Source organism: Semicossyphus pulcher, unplaced genomic scaffold, assembly GCF_022749685.1.
Source record: "Semicossyphus pulcher isolate SPU_LCO1_2020_fin unplaced genomic scaffold, fSemPul1.0.p SCAF_8, whole genome shotgun sequence".
In the NCBI taxonomy this organism is placed as follows: domain Eukaryota; kingdom Metazoa; phylum Chordata; class Actinopteri; order Labriformes; family Labridae; genus Semicossyphus; species Semicossyphus pulcher.
The window spans coordinates 6,699,135-6,719,116 of record NW_027211759.1 but is presented as its reverse complement, the minus strand read 5'-3'; the positions used below and the strand labels follow the sequence as shown (position 1 = coordinate 6,719,116).

The 19,982-nt window shown below is 43.5% G+C and overlaps 1 protein-coding gene across 1 annotated transcript; it reads left to right on the top strand.

Moving 5' to 3' along the window:
• Positions 1-2,447: 2,447 nt before the first annotated feature.
• Positions 2,448-18,984, top strand: wnt2 (wingless-type MMTV integration site family member 2). Its single transcript, XM_069685828.1, has 5 exons — positions 2,448-2,530; positions 3,330-3,550; positions 10,035-10,312; positions 10,475-10,739; positions 18,779-18,984. The coding sequence occupies exons 1-5, from the start codon at positions 2,448-2,450 to the stop codon at positions 18,982-18,984; spliced, it is 1,053 nt and encodes a 350-aa protein (XP_069541929.1).
• The last annotated feature ends 998 nt before the right edge of the window (positions 18,985-19,982 follow it).

The following is a 19,982-nucleotide window of genomic DNA, read 5'->3' as shown; positions in this document are numbered from 1 at the left end:
GGTAACACAATGGTGATTGAGCCTATGACCCACTGATGAAAGCCTTTGCATTAACAGTATCACAGACTGGGTGTCTGTGGCGACTTACACGGAAACAATCACAAGCAGCGCCCAGTTAGTGACATGTTTTCCATCACCTAGCAGTGGTTGGTCTGCCAGAGAGGCTAGGCGGAGCTTAGCGGCTGCTTTTCCGCTCTCTGCAAGTGTTGTGAGTAAACAGTAATCTACTATGGCTGAACAAACAAAGAAAAGATGGATGGCTACAGATACAACTTCAACAATAAGTGAAAATCCAAAGAAAAGGAAACAAATTTGACGCTCAGATGAAGCAAACATGAAGGCACCCTGTAAAGGCTGCATGGTCACAGTGGAGAAAAGCAGGACTGGGTGTCTCAATGGTTAAAAAATAGATATCAGCCTTCCTTCATCTGAACCTTGACTCTTGGTATCCTGTTTGTTTTATCCATAGGCAAACAGAAATGTGAAAACAATACGTCATTTTAGGGGACGTATGCTGGAGCCACTTCTTGGCACACAGCTACAGAGGCCAAGACTCTCCAGTGTTTTGTTTTTACAGTTAGGTTGCTAAGCAACCAGCAATCATTACCTTTTGGTCCAGGTATGTTTTAATGAAGCCAGATACAACATGTCAATTAGTAAGCTTCGAGAGATGTATGTAGGTGTGTGTTTGAACTTCAGGTAGAGTAACTGCTTCTAGTCTTTATCCTAAGCTATGCTAATTGCCCCCTGATCCAAAAACGTTGAACTGAAATGTTTTTTCTTTAGCTTCAAATACAAGTTTGCTGTGACATCAAGGATCGTATTGACTAATTTAAATTGAGTTAAGGAAACGTTTTAAATCCAGAATGAGAAACTGAAAGAATCTTGATTTATTTGTGTTATATTTGAGTGAGCACAGACACCTTACTGTAGTGTATATTTTATTTTGCATCCTACTCAAACTTCCTTCCTCCTAACTTGGCAGAGGTGGTATTAAACTGTCAAAAAGCACCAGTCATGTTCTTAATATAACGGAGGGAAGTGCAGTGAGCAGCCATAATGCGATTTGGTGAAGCAGCGAACGAATTACTCCCAATTAAATTGGCTTTATATTACAGACTTATTAAAACTTCTGCTGCTGCAACAACAAAGTCGTGTTCAATGGGCCGAGAAGAGCAGAGAGAGCTCTCTAAATCTCCTTGTTGTTTTATGGTTTTCTTCCACGGGGATCATGGGAAAAAATCCAATTTGCCCATTAATCTCATCTGGTCAGGGTCTCCGGACCTCCAGATACACCCGGGCCAGATCAAAGATGGAGGAAATACCGTGTGACAGTGGTACAGATTTCCCCTCGAGACTTCAAAAAGACCACGATAGATAATCCAATTGAAATGGACACATCACCTTTAGGTGCTGGTTTGGGAGAACCAGTGTGTAGTTTTCCTTGCCCTCTTTTTTTTTTTTTAGACCATCAGATTCCTGAGTTATTAGTTGGGCTTAGAGATGGTTTGTATAAGGCTGTAAAATAACAGTGCGTCATGCAGAAGTATTTGGCACCTGAACGTCAGCGAGGTATGGCAATGAGCTCTTACTTTTTAGTAACTCCATATTTTACTACAAAATTTGGCCTTAATGAGAAGAAAAGTAACCGAATATATGAAAACTAAGTGCCTCAAACTGTATCGGGGAGCCCAGAGGAAGCAGAGGTCATTCTGTAATGTGTAGTTTGATATCAGTTTCTAAAGAGAATGCAAATCTCTGCGCGCGATAATCAAAATGATCTTGTGCGTAAAAGATTTAGATCTCCTGTGAATCAAAAGTCTGTCTTCTACCCATGAGTTACTCAGTGCGCAAAAGTCAACTTCCGTATTCAGCAAAAAAAAAAAAGCGGCCTTGTGCGTTTTTTTCCAATGACTGATTCTGCCTGGGTGCAGGATGAACTCTCCCTCAGCTCGGCTTCTTCCCTGAACGCGTCGGTGCAGTTTGAGTGAAGCGCCCATCAGCTTGGACCACATCTCATCTCCGAGCAGCGGAGCTCCGGTCTGGACGCGGGCCAAGCCTGTCTGGTGTCAAACCAGCCTGAACAGATACTCTCAGACATCTCATTTCTGCACCTCATTCCTGAGACGGGACTCTGCCCACCCCTTGTGTAAAGCAATTTAAACCTGATAGCTCATCATCTCCACTGAAAATATTTGCCGGACTATTAAGACAGTCTCTCTCTTCACTTTTTTCCTCATATGCACTTTGCCACCGTGCAGAGCCCGAGCCTGGCATGGCTTTTACGCGCAGACTCCCGTCCTCCGACCGTCCTGTGATGACTTATTTTTTAATCCAAGCTTGATTTTGGACATTAATCAAGTTCTGACTTTTCTAATGTTTTATATTTTTCTTTAACACGTGGAAATGCTTCGTCCAGATCCATAAAGGAACGACGTTTGGTTAATATGAACTTATTGCCAAGTGGAATATGTTTTTATTTATCTGTAGCAATCTGCTGGCTGACGGTCGAGATCGATGCGTCCTGGTGGTAAGTAGGGAGCATTTTTAACATCTTTAATGCAATTGCTAGAGGACACGCGCTGAATGAATGGCTCTTTATTAAACTGGCACGTTTGATGCCACGCGCAAAAATGCGCTCAAATAAGACTTTAATTTAGTTCATCTGTCGACAGCAATATCGTTTTAAAAGGTAATTTGATTTATGTGAAAATATCGAGTTTTGTTTCATGCCGCCTGATTATTGTTAAAAGCGTCTAAATTACCTTTTAAAACGGTTTCATAACTACATTTTTTGCTTGTTAATCAGACATTTCCCACAGATTAAGTAATTTAACTCCCTCTTGGTTTTCATAACTGTCACAAAAACACTGAAGTTGTAGACTGAGTATTTGGACAGAGACTTTCCAGGATAAAGTCATTTGATAGGATTTAATTTCTCTTTATTTGCTGTCTTTCTCTTAACTCTTTAATGAATATTTGCAAAGATCCTGTTTCCATATTCCAAACTGTAATACTGAGACTCTGTTTTAACAGAGAGTTCTCCTTCTTGCTACTCTTCAATAATTGAAGAATCCCTGCCGCCTGAAAGTGTTCAAAGTCCCTGCTAGTCTTTCAGCACATTGTTCTGCAGGTACATGGAAGAGTTGTCAGGAGGGTTTCAACACAAGGCCCTCAAGAAGAAACCTTTTCCCTTGTTATGTCATTATCCTTTTATCTACTTGTTTATGCAGAACTTAAGTTTTTTTTGAGACTATTGCAAGAATTGTTCCCTCTTTTTGATAATATTCAAAGTTTGATGTTCTGCTCTCCGTCCGTCTGTGCTGTAGGTACATGGGCACCCTGGGCTCCCAGGTAATGTGCGACAACATCCCCGGTCTGGTGAACAAGCAGCGACAGCTGTGTCGCCAGCACCCAAAAGTGATGCAGGCCATCGGGGCCGGGATGAAGGACTGGATCTCAGAGTGCCAACACCAATTCCGCAACCACCGCTGGAACTGCAACACCACGGCCAGGGACCACAACCTGTTCGGACGCCTGCTGCTGCGCAGTGAGTGAAGAGGAAACTTCTCTAACTTTAGATTAAAACGTCACATTTAGAACTAGTGAAAGAGGTTTTTAAGATCATAAACGGTGATGGAGGGACTGTCGTTCATAGACTATCTTAATTCAAACCCTTATGTCCAGCAAACCTCCTGCCTGCTGAGGTGTCCTTGAGCCTCTCTCACCTACAGGGCTATTTACAATGAAACTACACTCTGCATGCTGTGTTACACACACATCTATAAACAGCAGAATATACACACCAAGTTTCCTGGACCCAAGACCTCTGACCCTTTATCCCTCAGTGGGACAGCAAAGATCAAAAAGTATAGGGTTAGGGATAAGTAAGTAGAGAACCACGTCATTTTGGGCTCCCTCTAAGTTGTTGTAGTTTAATCTCACTTCATATCAAGTCCATCTGAAATGGCTGCTTCACTTTGTCACAGTTAATTAGGTCTGTAATTAGAAGATGAAAGTTACCTCAAGTCTATCAAATAATCTCTTATTGTCTCTCTGTAGCCGCACAATTCTCATGTGAAGATCGAGTGCAGGCGTTCTCAGCTCTAAATGATCTCGAGCAGACGAGGTGCGGAAAGTGCGTCCTGTATAAAGCATCTTAAATATGATATAATGACTTCAGGTGCTATCAGGTACCTTCAACACTACATGACTAAGAATAGAAAGTTAGTGCCCTGACCGCCTGCAGCAGCATACAGTATATGCAGGCTTGTGTTTCCAGCTCATTGTGTGCTGGAACTGAATCCCTGCGTGATCGTGTGCGTTGCAGCACACGGATCTGTTTGTCATGTTTGACCGAATGCCTGACAAATCTAAACGATTGGTTACTTTGTGAAGTGTCTGGTGGTTTGCTGCAACACAGAGGCTTTCTGGGAAACAGATAGTTCCCTCGCAGATCACTCTTCTTCTTCTTTTTTTTTTGCAGAGGGTGGATCGCATTCCACCGCTCATCTCACTTTACAATTTTACATTTATCACATCGGTGCAGTCGACAGGTTTCTCCGCTCCTCAGTGGTCTGTCTAAGTTTTATTCTGTCTTGTGGTGGGGAGATTTAGTGCTTTCAACATTTCCTAATGCAAGAAAAATAATGGCTAACAATTTTGATACCGATAAATCCTGCTTACAAGCATAATGAACACAATAATGACTCACAGGTGCAGCTGTTCAGGTCTTCTATCATGTTTTATGTGATATCTTTGGGAGCTGGATGTGTTGGTCAGACAAAACAAGCAATTTTCAGACATGACATTTTTTCACTGTCTTAACTTTTTTTTATATGAGATCATTTAGTGATTTGATATTAAAAAAGTAATTCACAGATAATTCAAGAATGCAAATGATCAGTTTTAGGGGTAAACAATCTATTATTTCACTCTCCCTGGTATCAATACCTAACAAGATGTACCGTAAAATCTGGAATATAAATTGCACTGGAATATAAAGACTATAATTTAAGGTTTTCGATGGCTATTTATTAATAAAAACTTGTTAAAAAAGTTATTTCAACACTATTTCAAGTTATATTCATTCAAAAACAAACACACAAATTACATCCTACCATCTGTTTGTCAAGTTTGCAATCCTAGCTGTCAGCCTACGGTAACGATGATTGTTGTGAGGGTGGCAGCTGCATCATGACCGTGCATGTCCGTGACGAAGCGTTAGCAACAAACAAGTTAGTTTTCCTCGCTTAAAGCGTCGAGGAAAACAATGCGATTGTAAATATGAGACGTTGCAGCGGCTTGGACCCGGAATCAGTTTAATGCGGAGGCGTGACGCCACCACTCAACAACTTTATTATAGCGCCATTGTCTGGGTAAAATACCGTAACACAATAACACACCTCTCTGCATTTTATTCTGGTATATTGGTCGCACCGGTTTATAAGATGCCTGTGATTCAGTTACACCATGTTGATGTTTATGTTAGATCCACTTCAGCTACTGTCTCAGGTAGCTAATCACTCTCCTCTCAGCCCATTCCAATGAGAAATATCGACTTTGTCAAAATACGAGTAATCCCACCCCTTTGAAGATCCATGCCAGGTCATTAGCACTGTTTATCTCTTCTGGTCATTTGCAGAAGAAAAGACTTGATTTATTCGGCTTTTTGCAATCCTCCTCAGGGGGGGCTTAGTGCAAAATACATGTTTTGAAGAGTGTGACAAATAACTTCTCTCAGGCAGTTATTAGCTGGTGCGATTAGCAGTATTAGGGACTGGAATGATTAACTGATAATGAGCAGCAGTAAGCGGCCCGCTGCTGCCTCCTGACAGATGTGAGCTCCGTACAGAAGCATCCTGTCAAATTAGACGTGTCACTGTGTTTCTCAGCAGCCAAACTCGGTCTGCGGCTGCCGCGAGGACGTGTTACAACAAGTCCTAATCTTTTTTTATTGCCACTGGAGGATCATCGGGACCCGACGGCCTGATGTTCCTCTCCCATGCCCTGAGATTTAACCTGCGAGGCGGATCCTTCGACTTAGTCCGTTTCATGTCGGGGCCTCTAATCAGCCGTGTGGTATTCGGACCTCCCAGCTGGGCCCCGGCCGTGTCACACAGCGTTATCGCGGCACGTCGAGGCCCCCGTCAGAAGCTCCTTATTGTCAATGTCAGCGGGCTAATTTCAAACAATTACACAGGAGTTTTACCTCTCTGGTGTCGTGTTCTCTCAGCGTTCTCCTCATTAACCTTGTTAGGCACGCTCAACTTAGCTGCTGCACTGACACACACACACACACACACACTGATATCACTGTATGCATGTGTGTATTTTTACAGGTTTGTAGATATTTAATAGTATAGTGTTTAGTGCTAAGACAATACCTGCCTTTTAATAGCAATCTCGAAAAGTTCCTTTTTGATACCTTACTGTTTTAACCTTTTTTTCTGGACTTTCTTAAAATCTTTCAGATCTTATATCTTATCTATAAAATTCCAAACTGTTTGATCAGAGAAAAGATGATCTTAGAGTACTTAGAGGCGATACCGAGCATGCTTTTATTTAGCCATATAGACCCATAAGAGTAAAAGATACGTCACCTCCACTGGCGAATGGAGTCGCTGTGGCTCCAAGGCAACCGCTTTTTTTTACATTATTTGCTTTGCTTTACAGAATGCAACAATATATGAGCAAGTTGGTGAATGTTCAAGGTGAGATATTATAATGAAGTTATATGTGTGTTAAAGATATAATCTTGAAGATCTCAGTTTTGTTCTCTTTGGTGGCACCTATGGCGATAAACGGTAATCGCGGTAGCACACTTCCCAGATATCCAGACAGTGTCTCGCGTGTGACGTCCACGGTTGGCTCCGGTTGTAACTCCTGATTTTCCTGGCTGACGGTCACTTTCCTTTTCAGACTGTTTGCTTCATCTGAGCGTCGAGTTTGTTTCTTTTTCTTTGGATTTTCACTTCTTGTTGAAGTTGTATCTGTAGTCATCCATCTTTTCTTTGTTTGTTCAGCCATAGTAGATTACTGTTTACTCGCAACACTTGCAGAGAGCGGAAAAGCAGCCGCTTAGCTCCGCCTACCCTCTCTGGCAGACCAACCACTGCTGGCTGATGGAAAACGCGTCACTAACTGGGCGCCGCTTGTGACACCCAGTCTGTAATACTGCAAACACATCAGTGGGCTCAATCACTATTGTGTTACCTCATTTGGCGATAGATAGTGACTTAACAGACATTTATTTAAATTAAAATCTTCAAGATTATCACTTCAAGGATGAACTGTGTTTAGTAATGCAGCTTTTGGGGATACACGTCCTGTCCTGAAACAGACCAGGAGGTGAATCTGGTTAAAAAGCTGCAGTTTGAGTTCACTGCTTTAAAATAAGAGACGAGTTACAGAGAGACTTTCAGGATTATATAAGTAAATATACATACAATACATTTTTAAATACACTTTTGAAGTCCTATATTATCGAATTGTAATAACCTTTAAGGGCAGCTGACGTATGTACGATAATAAAAGTATGTGAGTTGGAGCGTAGGGCAGATGTTGAAGGCTTCCTGTACGTTGTCCAACACTCAGAATCCTGTGTGACAAAAGTCCAGAAGAGACTCTATGCTGCTTGTGAAGGTTGTTTCTCAGAGCGCAGGGTAACAACTGAAAGCATGTGAGGATTATGAAGACAGGACAGTAAGAACATTTAAAGATTAAAGAATTTATAAAGAGAGTTTATATCTAATAATAATCAATAATGCACCTCTTAATGTAAAAAAAACACTTCTGTCATTTCAGATGGTTTTGTAGCAGAGGTTTGACACACACACACACACACACACAGCCACACAAACACACACCCTTTGATCTCTCTCAGATCTCCCATCAGTTACATGTGGAGGTAGATAAGGGCCCTCTGTCGGGGCATTGCTGGTAAACGTTAGCTTCTTATCCTTCTTGGAGGTAGATGAAGCGTTTTTCATTTCATGCCTCGCATGAAATAAAAGTTTACAGCCGACAACAACAAACAGAGATCATACAGGTAGCAGCCGTGGCCAAACATTTGAAGCATCGCTCCGTTTGTCATGGCTCCTTTTGGGAAACGAGATCAATAAGAGATAAAGATGGTTATGTTTGATGTGCATCTCACATCAGTGGAGTTTGTTGATGCAGAGAAGCGAATCACCAACATGTGCTGAGTTTTAGTTTTATAAACTAAAATTGTTGGTTTGCAGGATTTAAAGAAAGAATCTGTTTCCAGCCTCTGACCTCCGAGTGCAGCTGTGTGCTGGTTAACCCTGGCTTCAGGGATGGCTTCAGGGATGGCAGTGCCTTTTTAAGCTTTTAGTCAAGGCTGAAATACTTAAACAAATATGGATTAATCGTCAAAACATTTGGTACAGATTCCCCATGGTGCACAGAAGATGAGCCTACAGACTCAAATGCCAAAACAATGGTACACAGCCTTTCCCCTCTAAAAATGAGTTTATCCAAAACTTATAATAAATAGGATTTTTCCTGCATTTTGTCAACAACACATTCAAACTGGGCCCCTCCTCCTGGGCTCTTCATCACCAGAAGCTCACTCTCACTCTCTCACGCAAGAACACGCCCACCCCGCCGAGCTAACACCGACAGCATCACGGTTACTTTTGCGCTAGCATGCTAACCGCCAGTTAGCTTGTCCTACCCGGTTTGAGGCACCTACCAGTCCAACAGAAAGAAGGCCAACTCTGCGTCGCTCTCTCCCCATGTTCGCCGGTCTGAATGGGGCCCAGCTGCTAATTTGAACCACTCCCACACTCACCTTTGCGCTGTGATTGGCTCAGGTAACCACGACAGCGGCCCTCCTGAAAACGTCCCGTGCAAAGCAAAACAACAGAATAGATGCAGAGGGAAGTGTCACACACACTCACCAACACACATGTATAGAGGCCCATAAGTGATGATTTATATTATATTTGTCTAGTCTATATTTTATTTTTACTCGGAAAATCGTTCTTATTATACCTTTAAAGACTGTTTATCTATAAAACTTAGAACACACTAACACGAAACTAAGATGGAGAACACAGTAAGTATGTTGTCACATTTTAACACTGCCTAGCATTTGTTAGTACACTGCTATGTAGTAAACTTTGCACACGTTGTACTAACTCGTGTAAAGTCATACAGTAGTGTTGTGACGTTCGCGAGAGCTCTTCGGTGCGAACGACGGGAAACGAGTCGTAGATGAGAGCCTAGTTGTGAAGTTGTGCCTAAAATTTCACTGCCCGCCTTACCTGCAACAACTGCACCTCTGCTACACTAGGTCACGTGCAGCGGAATCATGTCACCAAAACCCTCCGCCAAGTTTGTCGTTTGACGTGGGAGAATATAGTGCGGGCACGTTCGCGAGTCTGACCACTCTCTCACCTCGGGACGGCTCTCGGAAAGCTCTCGGAAAGCCGTAATTCCCAAAACTATCATACACAGCTGCCATGTAGGGACTGGACATAACAATGACACTGTTAAACTGACACTCTTTCTTCATTGGAATGGCAAATTGCAGCCAGGCCTGGCATTAACACCAACGTTTTTCTTCAGCAAAACATCTGTTGGCTTGTTTGCTTACTTTACTTTAATAGAATTTTATTGTAGTCAGAAAGATAATAGAGCGAGGAGGACATCCAGCAATAAAACGTGACTTCCTAAAGACTTGAATTTCCTCTTAAATGGAAAGCGAATCATCCGGAATCATCCTGAACAATAAAAAATGATTAGCAGTGTCTGACAGGATTTTATGCATAAATAACTATTAGGCCTCTGCATTGAAAGGTTTGTAATCCTTTATTGATCCAAAGGGTGGAAATTCAGGGTTTGCATTTAAATGCAACATGCAGTTGTTATCCTTTAAACAAATGAAAAACTATTTTCACTTTGCATACTATCTTTCAAATGTGAATGACCTGAAAAAAAGAAAGAAAATCCGCCTTTGTTCCAGACCTTTGCTTCCTTGTTTACAACGCTGCGCCCTCTCCCCTCAGGCAGCCGCGAGGTGGCCTTCATGTACGCCATCTCCTCGGCCGGTGTGGTTTACACGTTGGCGCGAGCCTGCAGCCAAGGCGAGCTGGACTCCTGCTCCTGCGATCCCACTAAGAAGGGCTCGTCGATGGACGCCAAGGGCTCCTTCGACTGGGGCGGCTGCAGTGACCACGTGGAGCACGCCATGCACTTCAGCCAGGCCTTCGTGGACGCCAAGGAGAGGAAGGAGAGGGACGCCCGGGCGCTCATGAACCTGCACAACAACAGAGCCGGGAGGAAGGTGAGGAGGCACCGATCATCTGAACGCCTGTTGGAATCATTGAAACGACTTCATTGTGTTTTAGAGTTACAGTTTTTATACTTAGCAATAAAATGTATTGGCTTGGTATCGACTTGTGTGTGTTCAGACACCTACTGCCTGTTCTCTGCCTCTGTTCACCAGGCGGTGAAGCGCTTCATGAACCTGGAGTGTAAATGTCACGGCGTCAGCGGGTCGTGCAGCGTTCGGACCTGCTGGCTGGCCATGGCCGACTTCAGGCGCACCGGCGACCACCTTCGCAAGAGGTACAACGGCGCCGTGCAGGTGGCTGTCAACCAGTACGGCACTGGGTTCACTGCCGCGCACACACACTTCAAACGACCGAGCAAGAACGACCTGGTGTACTTTGAGGACTCGCCAGACTACTGCATACGGGATCATCAGTCAGGTAAACACGCTCCAACCTTTACCCTGTACCACAGGATCTGATGAAGCTATTTCAAACTGCATACTGAAGTATTGATTAGTCTTTTAAATGCTCTTGGAACTAAGAGGTGTAAAAAGTATGTATCCAAATTAGTGGAGGATATTTCCTGACATCTAAATGATTTTAACTGTCTCGACAAAGATCAGAGATTTGAGACATTATTGTGTTCAGATGTGAAGATGCGTTTTTGTTGAACCATTGGCTCCTAATTGTTTAATTCTTCTTGGTGTGATAACTTTCTGTTTTAACTGCTTCCATAAGAAAGCAGGTCTTTAGGTCATTCTGCGGCTCTTTCTCTGCCCTTCACACTTTTTAAAGGTGCGTTCAGACCAAAAGCAAAGTCTATGTGAAGTGCAGTTAAATAAAAAGATGCAAATTAGGGATGCACTATATTATCGGCACGTTATCGGTATCGGCCGATATTGGCTTAAAAATGAACTATCGGATATCGGCCAACACGCCGATATAATTAACCGATAAAATAATGGGCTGCTGCATACTTGATTAAATGCCCGACCTCGGCGCAATGTCCCTGGCGTGAAGAAGACCTGCGCGGCGCAGCGTGATGACCTCATGTGTGTCTACCTGCAGCATGACAGAGTTAGAAGCCAAAATGTCCGTGGTGTGGAAGTTTTTCAAAGTGTCCGAAATAGAGAGCAAAACTGCTACTTGCAATGACTGCTCAGCTTCGGTGATGCGAGGAGGAGCCAAGGCAAAGTCTTTCAACACTACAAACTTGATTAACCATCTCAAGACCCGTCACCCCGACCGTTGTAACAAATGTGATGTGAGTATCACCATTATACTGTACGCTAATTCCAATACAGAAGAGAGCTGATGATCTCTGCAATTAGGTTTGCGGGAAAAAAATATCGGTATTGGTAATCGGCTAAATGAGTTGTAAAATATCGGCATATCGAATATCGGCAAATAATCCAATATCGTGCATCTCTAATGCAAATGGATGCTTAATCATGTCGCTCGTTTATCCCGTGAGTTCATTTCTTTTAACTTGAGCGAGAAATTTAAAGCTGTGTCCGAAAGCCTTTCAGCGATGAGATTTTCATACTGAAGTTGCTCTGGAGATGATCGGTCGAACTCGTTGCTTGACGTCATAATGCATGAATTCAGTCTTTTTGCAAAATTGCATCATAATGTAATAACTTCTGCATCCTTTTGTCAAGTTTAATGCAATTAGATCACTGCAAATGTAAATGTAGGGTTTAAACTGCTGTAGTAAGCCAGATTTCAGCTTTCACGTTGCTTGCTAGAACTGCCCCTCACCAGAGATCGATGGACAGGCGCCCTGCGGCTACAACAGAACGCTAAGAGTCGGTGTCCGTCTAACAAATCCGGTCAACCCAGAATGAATGCAGACACAGTTCCTGGAAAAAGGCGGTTAAAATTAATCAAGCTATGTGATCCTTAGGTTCATGATTTGAGCCCAGACACAATGGCGTTCTGCTTACCGAGCTAATTTGTCGGGCGAATATTTGAGGGTTGAGTTAAACCAATGCAAACAAATGATCCCAGCGTAAAACTTCGCCTTTGGTCTGAGCGTGGATTTATAGCGTCTAATCAGGAGTAAAAATCTTAACTGTCCGTACTGAACCTGAGGTTTCATTTGTTAGGAAGTCTTCATCGGGTCAGCAGATCGTCCAAACTGCGTGTCTGTCTCTCTGTGCGCGGTGAGACTGCAGACACACACGTGTTAAGGCAGATAAGCCGTTAAAGCCACCTGTATCTAAGTGTGTGAAATCTGTGTTTATGTATGCGAAGCTCTGAACAGGACAGTGAGTGTGAGAGGGAAAATGTTTGTGTATGAAATCTGTGAGAGCGAAGAGGATGAGTGTGTGTGTGTGTGTGTGTGTGTGTGTGTGTGTGTGTGTGTGTGTGTGTGTGTGTGTGTGTTCCAGAGGAGCTGGATGCCTGTCAGGCAGCAGATGATCCGTGGCGATCGGGTGTCGGCCAGTTTAAGACCCATTACACACTTCTGTAGGCTGAAACCTTAGAACACCACAGATCACTATAAATCACCACCGCTGGAAACACACACACACACACACACACGCCTGAGGGCCAATCGGCCTGCAAAGAGAGGCATATTTCGGGGGCAGGTTGGATCACACGACACAATACAGCACACACACATTAGAGGGGTTTACAGTGTGTTTTCTCTCCCCTTTCTCCTTAACTAGACACTTACATTTAGTTCAGAAGCTCAACAACAGGAAAACTTTTATTGGTTTATTGGAAATGCAGTTGAAAGTGCCGGTTAATTAGAGAGACTCTGATTTGCTGCTTGATTAGAGGTTGTATTTCTTGCTGAAGGAGTCAAAGAAAACATCGGAGGATGTAGAGAATCAAACCTGGGAGTCGTCTGTCACGCACAGTGTCGTGTATTTGGTGTGCAGTACGAGTTATCAGGCACAGTCACGGTCCTTTAGAGAGTTTTACGACCTCTAAGAAGCATGAAGAACTTTCAGAAGCCTGGTTTTAATTTAGAGGGAAAGAAGACGGTTTCGCTTGTGGAGATAAAAGCTGGAGGAGCGAATTCTACTGTCGAGCATGGAAGTTAATGCACGAACATTTGCGGCCTTTTCAACTACATTTTTCTGTCTGGCTGGCTCGGGTGTCATCACCTCACAGAGGGGCTAATGTCTGTCAGGGCAAAGTGACAGTGACTCTGCAATAACTTACAGCTAGGATAAAGTCTCCCCCAAACACGTAAACCTGCTCTGCCTGTCGCTTGGAGGACGAGTCCACAACAGAGCGTTTGGTAGAGGAGCACAGTCTCGTGCACAGTAAGTGGAGGGCTCTGCTTATGTGCAGTAAGTGAGGAAGAGTGCGTGCGCATGAGGGTAGATGTGTGTGTTCCATTCAGTCCTGTGACAGAGATTTTTTCTTCTTTTTGTCCGAGCATTTGATTTATTGCTTCTGTCGGGGTGTAAAGAGGAAGTTAGGCAATATTTTAACAAACAGTTGGTCATAACTTAATCTCTATTTACAGATTCTACAGAGAAATGTAGAAAGACGAGGATTTTAGGGTCCTTGTTTCCGTTTCTACTACACTAGTAGTCCGAGTTATATTGACCAATCACGTATCAGCAGGAAAAGCAGTCCCTGTGGAGAGTAAAAGCAGGCGGAACATAATCCGCCGTAATAACATCCCGGCTCCCATCAGCATCATCTGATAACGATTTAGCTTCTTATTAATCTCTATAAACACACAGTTCAGCTCCCAATCTGTTCTACGTCTAAAATTTAACTTGAGATAAATCCTCTTGACGCTGTGTCACAAAAGCCGTTCAGCGTTCAGATTTCCCGACTTCCTCGCATGCATCAGAAATGATCGATCCGACCTCCGTTCAACAAACGAGCATTTTAAAGTAGTTTTCTTCTCCTCTTGAGGACAGACCTGCTTTATTTTTACTTTTTGCTAATCTGCTTCATGATGTTGAAGTTTCAGCGAAGGCAAAACCCGTTAACTAAAGTAAATCACAAGAAAAACAGGTTTCTTTTTCTGTAAACAACGCAGCACGCGGAAAAGGAAGGCTAGACTGGAAGTCGTTTATCGCTGGTTACACGCCCTACACGCTCACCGTTGTCCCCAGAGGCTGTATCGTCGTCAGACTATAGCTGATGGGATCCCAGATTGGTCATAACTAGACAAAGCTGTAAATAAAAATCTTCAAGATAAGTACTTCTGATGACACCTGAACTAATCCTGTTTGCTAAAGGAATTTGTTTCCTTTTACAGACACTCCTTTTTAATTTAGGAAATCAACAGAAAATCAATAAGCTGGTTTACTGGTCAGACAAAACAAGATGATGGGCATGTGTCTCAACTGTGAACAGTTCTAAATCGTTTGGTCGCATCATGAGTCTAAAAATGTCCTCACTGGATTCCCTTAATCCCTAATGCTGAAGTAGTTTCCCCTGTAACCTCCTGATGGATCTCTGGAGGTCTCAGGGCCCCCCTTTGGGGAACGAGTCGAGGCTCCACAGCAGCGAGAGGGCTTTATGTGCTGTGTACATGTAAGCAGGGTGAGGTGACACGCACACATAAACACACACACGCTGTGTTCGCCCCGGGCCTCTCATGAGAACTTAACTTGCTCCCTCTCTAAAGATCCACTCCTCCGGGACACACACAGAGACAGGCATGTAAACTCTCTCAATCATGACACGTACTGTACACGCACACACACACACACACACACACACACACACACTCACAGTCATGATGCACAATCACTCCTGAAACACACACTTTGAGTTATTTGCTCTTTTTCTTTCTCTGCTATCAAACACTCTAAAGAACCTCTCTAAGACATGCAAACTCATTGTGGAAACACACACACCGAGTCTATTCTCACAGACAGATGGACACACACACACACACACACACACACACACACACACACACACACACACACTCAGAGCCCACAGAGATAGTGAGACAGCCCCTCTGTGCCTCTTTAAAGTGTGAAATCAATTTCCCTCGGCCCCGGCGAGGCTCAGGTGCTAAACTCATCTCTCGGCGCCCCCTCATCTTAATTCAATAAGCAGACGCGGGGAGAGCGAGGAGGACTCTGGCCGTGATGTCATCCCTAGCAGGGCAGCATACCGCAGATGACGGGCGGGCTCCCTGCCAGAAATGGGCGGGGCTTCGGGTCATGTCCAGACATATTACCTGGCGAGGGAACGGTGCAGAGACGTCGTTCTCGCAGAGCGAAGCAGAATGTAAACACGAGCAAATTCCAGAACAATGTTCGAGATGGTACTTGAAGCCGACGCATCATTTTTTCCTCGAACTTTATTTATACAGGAGAAGTGAGCTGAACCCACACACATGTTCTCCTTCAGAAACACTCGAGCTTCTCCGTCAGACAGCAACAAGTCAGTCACACCTGCACAGTGCAGCCACAGGCCTCTGTCGGCTCAACATCTGCACCGAGCTCCAGGACGAGTTCATGTTTGAAACTACTTCCAAGATTGTAACAAGAGTGCAGAGAGCCATGCTGTTTTGGTCAGTCAGGCCTATCAGTAGCATTTATTTATTGTTTAATCAACGTGATGTCAAATATAGAGACCATGCAGGTCCATGTTGAATCCTTCAATTGTTTTATCCAACCAGCTGTCCAAACCTGAAGATATTCAGTTAAAGTAATAATCTTTAAGATCTCAGTTTCGTTCTCTTTGGCGACACCTGTGGCGATAAATGGTAATTGCGGGAGCACACTTTCCCAGATATCCAGACAGTGCTTCATGTGTGACGTTCACGGTTGGCTCCGGTTGTAACTCTTGATTTTCCTGGCTGACGGTCGCTTTCCTTTTCAGACTGTTTGCTTCATCTGAGCGTCGAATTTGTTTCTTCTTCTTTGGATTTTCACTTCTTGTTGAAGTTGTATCTGTAGTCATCCATCTTTTCTTTGTTTGTTCAGCCATAGTAGATTACTGTTTACTCGCAACACTTGCAGAGACCGGAAAAGCAGCCGCTTAGCTCCGCCTACCCTCTCTGGCAGACCAACCACTGCTGGGTGATACGTGTCACTAACTGGGCGCCCGTTGCGAGTCATGTCCCACCTCTCTCCCACCAAATTTTTAATCAGAATTGAGGCAGACAAACAATAAATCCATTTTTAAAATATACAAAACAAAAACACGAAAGCATCACTTTGTTTTTGCTCTTATTTTGCACGAGTTTTGATCACACATTAGTTTAAATCTGTGTTAGTGAGCATAACAGCATTATTATCACACAGGTGTATCATGGGCACACAGGTGTACCACGTTAAAATGCGCAGGTTTATCACCAGCACAATGCCACAGATTTTAAGGGGGAGTGCAATTAGAATGCTGACTGCAGGAATCAAACCGGTTTAAACTAATTAGTGAGAATTGAGAAGAGTGAAAAATACTCCTTTTGTGTGAATTTAAAGAAGTTTAAATGTTGTTGAAAAATGGGAGCGATTAAAAAGTGTCTTTGGCGTCCATTTCCTTTTATTCACACACCAAAACGTCTACATGGAGGTGTGTTTGTGGGCACAGAAAGTGTGTGTGGGCGGCTGGAGGTTCAGGCGAAAGTTAGTACTATCAGTGTGAGGAGATAGTGCTGTGTGTGTGTGTGTGTGTGTGTGTGTGTGTGTGTGTGTGCGTGTGTGTGTGTGTGTGTGTGTGTGTGTGCGTGTTGCGACGGACGTCTCCTGTAAAATGAACAGCTGATGAAGAGTGGGAGTGCAGGCTGACGGCTCCTATCATCAATCCCTCATCTCCCCTTCTTCAATGTTCATCAACTTACTCACCCCACAAACCCCTCCTCTCCCTCTCTCTCAGCGTCGTACAGCGCTCCCATTGGCTCCTGACGACCAATAAAATGATTGGCCGTGAAGAAGCATACGCACCGCCAAGTCTCATCCACGCTGGAGAAACGGTGTGAAAAAGGGGCACTTAACGCGTCTGAAATGAACACCAATGATTTACTCCCCACGATGCTTCTTACCGTCTCAGTCTTGAGTAATTGGCAGTGTAGGTGACAAATGGCTCAATCATTTTAATGTGGTTTTACATTTAGTTTAGAACATAAAAAGCTGAGGAAGAATTTAACTGTCATAGAAGAAAGTGGACAAAATCTTTGAAGAATTAAGGCTTCTTTCTTTATGTTTACACCATTCAGTATGAAAAATTACCTCTGACACAAGGGGTGCAGTATTTCTAAAACTGTGTCAGCAACTCAATCCAAAACCACCACACTAAAGAAATGTATGAAAGACTGGCATTTAAATGTATCATAAAGCAACGTCACTGAAAACATTTTAATGTTTTTTAAAGCATCATTGGTAACGAGCAAAACTTACTTTTACAAATAATTATTTTTCATCTTTTAATTTAAACGTTAAAGCTCCTGTGAGGAACTTCCGGTTTGTGTTGATTTTGGCGCCCCCTGTGGACAAAGCCGTACCTCTCATCTCTACACTGATTTTGTCCTGTACATGCTGAAGTGGTGGTTTTTAACAAACGATCTCATCCTGCTTTCTTTAACAGTCATGCATCACTCACTTTAAATCTGTGCCCTGGAAAATGTAAACAAAGGCAGCGTGCAGTTAATCGCTTTGTCTGACACCTACCCCCACGCCAGCTGTTCCAGGCATTAAAAATAACTACATAAAAACAATCAGTGTTGTTGCTGATGTTCTGGTTTGCTTTCTAGCTCATACAGAGTCATCAGAATTAATTTCAGTCTGTTTTATAACCAGTGAAAAACTCCTCACAGGAGCTTTAAATTATTGAAGTTATTGAGCGCAGACCAAATCGCCTGTGGATGCTAAAACCAATCAGACGAATGAATCAGACACTGCGGCAGGCTGCTGATTAAACTGCTCGTTCCAACATCTGATTCATATGGCTTCTAGTTCAACAAAATGTTTGCTACTAAACATGTCATGCTAAACTTCTGACATTCATATGTAACGTGAACTAGCGTCCAGTTCTTTTAATTCTGGCACGATCACAGAATCAGGACAGTCCACAGCAGCAGCAGCAGCCATATTGGTTGTTTACTGCCATGCATCAACCGTGCTTGAACCCGGCCCAATATTAGATAAACACTTAAATTGAACCAGACGAATCTGTTACAGCAGATAAAACATGAGCTTGCAGATTTTTCATGTTCCCAGGTTCGGGTGGTATTTATGGGTTCTGAAACCCCCTGAGATCCCTCGTGTTGCATGCATCCAAGAACTGTTTAGTCCTGCAAGAACGTGCACAAGAACGTGCACAGGTCAGAAACTTTGTCATGTAATATAAGGTTGAGGGAAGATGTGGACCTGGTGGTGCACCATTTATAAAGAAATTAAAAAGAAATTAATGGGTTTAATTTCCTAGTTTTCATTTTCAAACATTTTTGGATTTAATTAAAATGAATGTACAAATGTGCTTTTAAATCCTAACATCCTCACTGACCTCCTCTCTCTCTCTCTCTCTCTCTCTCTGTTCAGGGTCGATGGGCACAGCCGGTCGAGTCTGTAACCGGACGTCTCGCGGCGTGGACGGCTGCGAGGTGATGTGCTGCGGGCGAGGCTACGACACGTCGCGGGTCAGCAGGACCACCAAGTGTGAGTGCAAGTTCCACTGGTGCTGCGCCGTGCACTGCCGCGACTGCCAGCAGCAGGTCGACGTGCACACCTGCAAGGGCCAGACGTGACCTCACCGCCTTTGAACACTACTGACCAATCACGTTAAACCAGCAGTCACACTGAGTTTAAACTACTGCTTCTGTACTGGGCTGCAGATTTTTGACTCTTACTCGTTGCTAAGCCGTCAATTCAGTGGTGTCTCTGCACAAAGATCCACCTGTCAGTCAAACAGTAGGTAGTGAAGTCTTTTCAGGTAGCGCTCTGTTGCTACTTTAGTCATGCTGTGTTTTTGCTGCTCATGCTAACCACAAACCTCCTGCTTCTCCTCATCTCTCGTTTCTTCCAAACAAAACAAGACGGCAAAACACATCAATTCAAAGAGCTTCCAAATGAGTCGAACATTTTTCATCAACATGTCAAAGGTTAAATGACTTAAAGACCGGTGCTGTACATTGATTCGAGGGATGTCACAGACACTGAATATTAAAAGCGGCTTCAAACTCTTAAGTTTAAGTTAAGAACTCAAAACATCTTTGCCAATGTTGCCTCCAGCTTCACCACCAGGGGGCACTATCAAGTCATTATCAGACCAGTTACACACTTGCTTAACAGCACCACCTACAGGCAAGTACCAGTTTAGACTCCAGGCAAATCAAGTAACAGTCTGCAATTTTCTGAGGCACTTTTTTTTTTAATACTCCAAAGACAAGGAGTCGCTTCAGTGCAAAGAGCTGTAATGATGAGTAACAGACGAGACAGATGACTGACAGCACAGTAACGGCTAAATAAGACGCTAAAGTTGCAGCCGCCATCTCTCTTTCTTTACTTGCCTGTAGGTGGCGACATCCTCATATCAACATCTCCAGCTGTTAAGCCTTTTCATATGTGCAGGAGCAGAACCAGAACTGCACCAGAACTGCAGGTCTGAAACTGTGGCTCTGCTTTGAGATCGCATTGGCTTTAAACCCGACTGCAATCCACTAAACTGTTGCTGTTAAAAACCTCTAAGTTAATTAATACAGATAAGGATGTACTGAAAGTATTTCTTGGTGACGTTAGATTTTAG

Excerpts from the sequence above, each read along its gene's own strand:
- wnt2 (XM_069685828.1), top strand. The coding sequence starts at position 2,448 with ATGAACTTATTGCCAAGTGGAATATGTTTTTATTTATCTGTAGCAATC. Across the intron at positions 2,531-3,329 it reads GAGATCGATGCGTCCTGGTG|GTACATGGGCACCCTGGGCT; the intron begins GTAAGTAGGGAG and ends TCTGTGCTGTAG. Across the intron at positions 10,313-10,474 it reads ACAACAGAGCCGGGAGGAAG|GCGGTGAAGCGCTTCATGAA; the intron begins GTGAGGAGGCAC and ends TCTGTTCACCAG.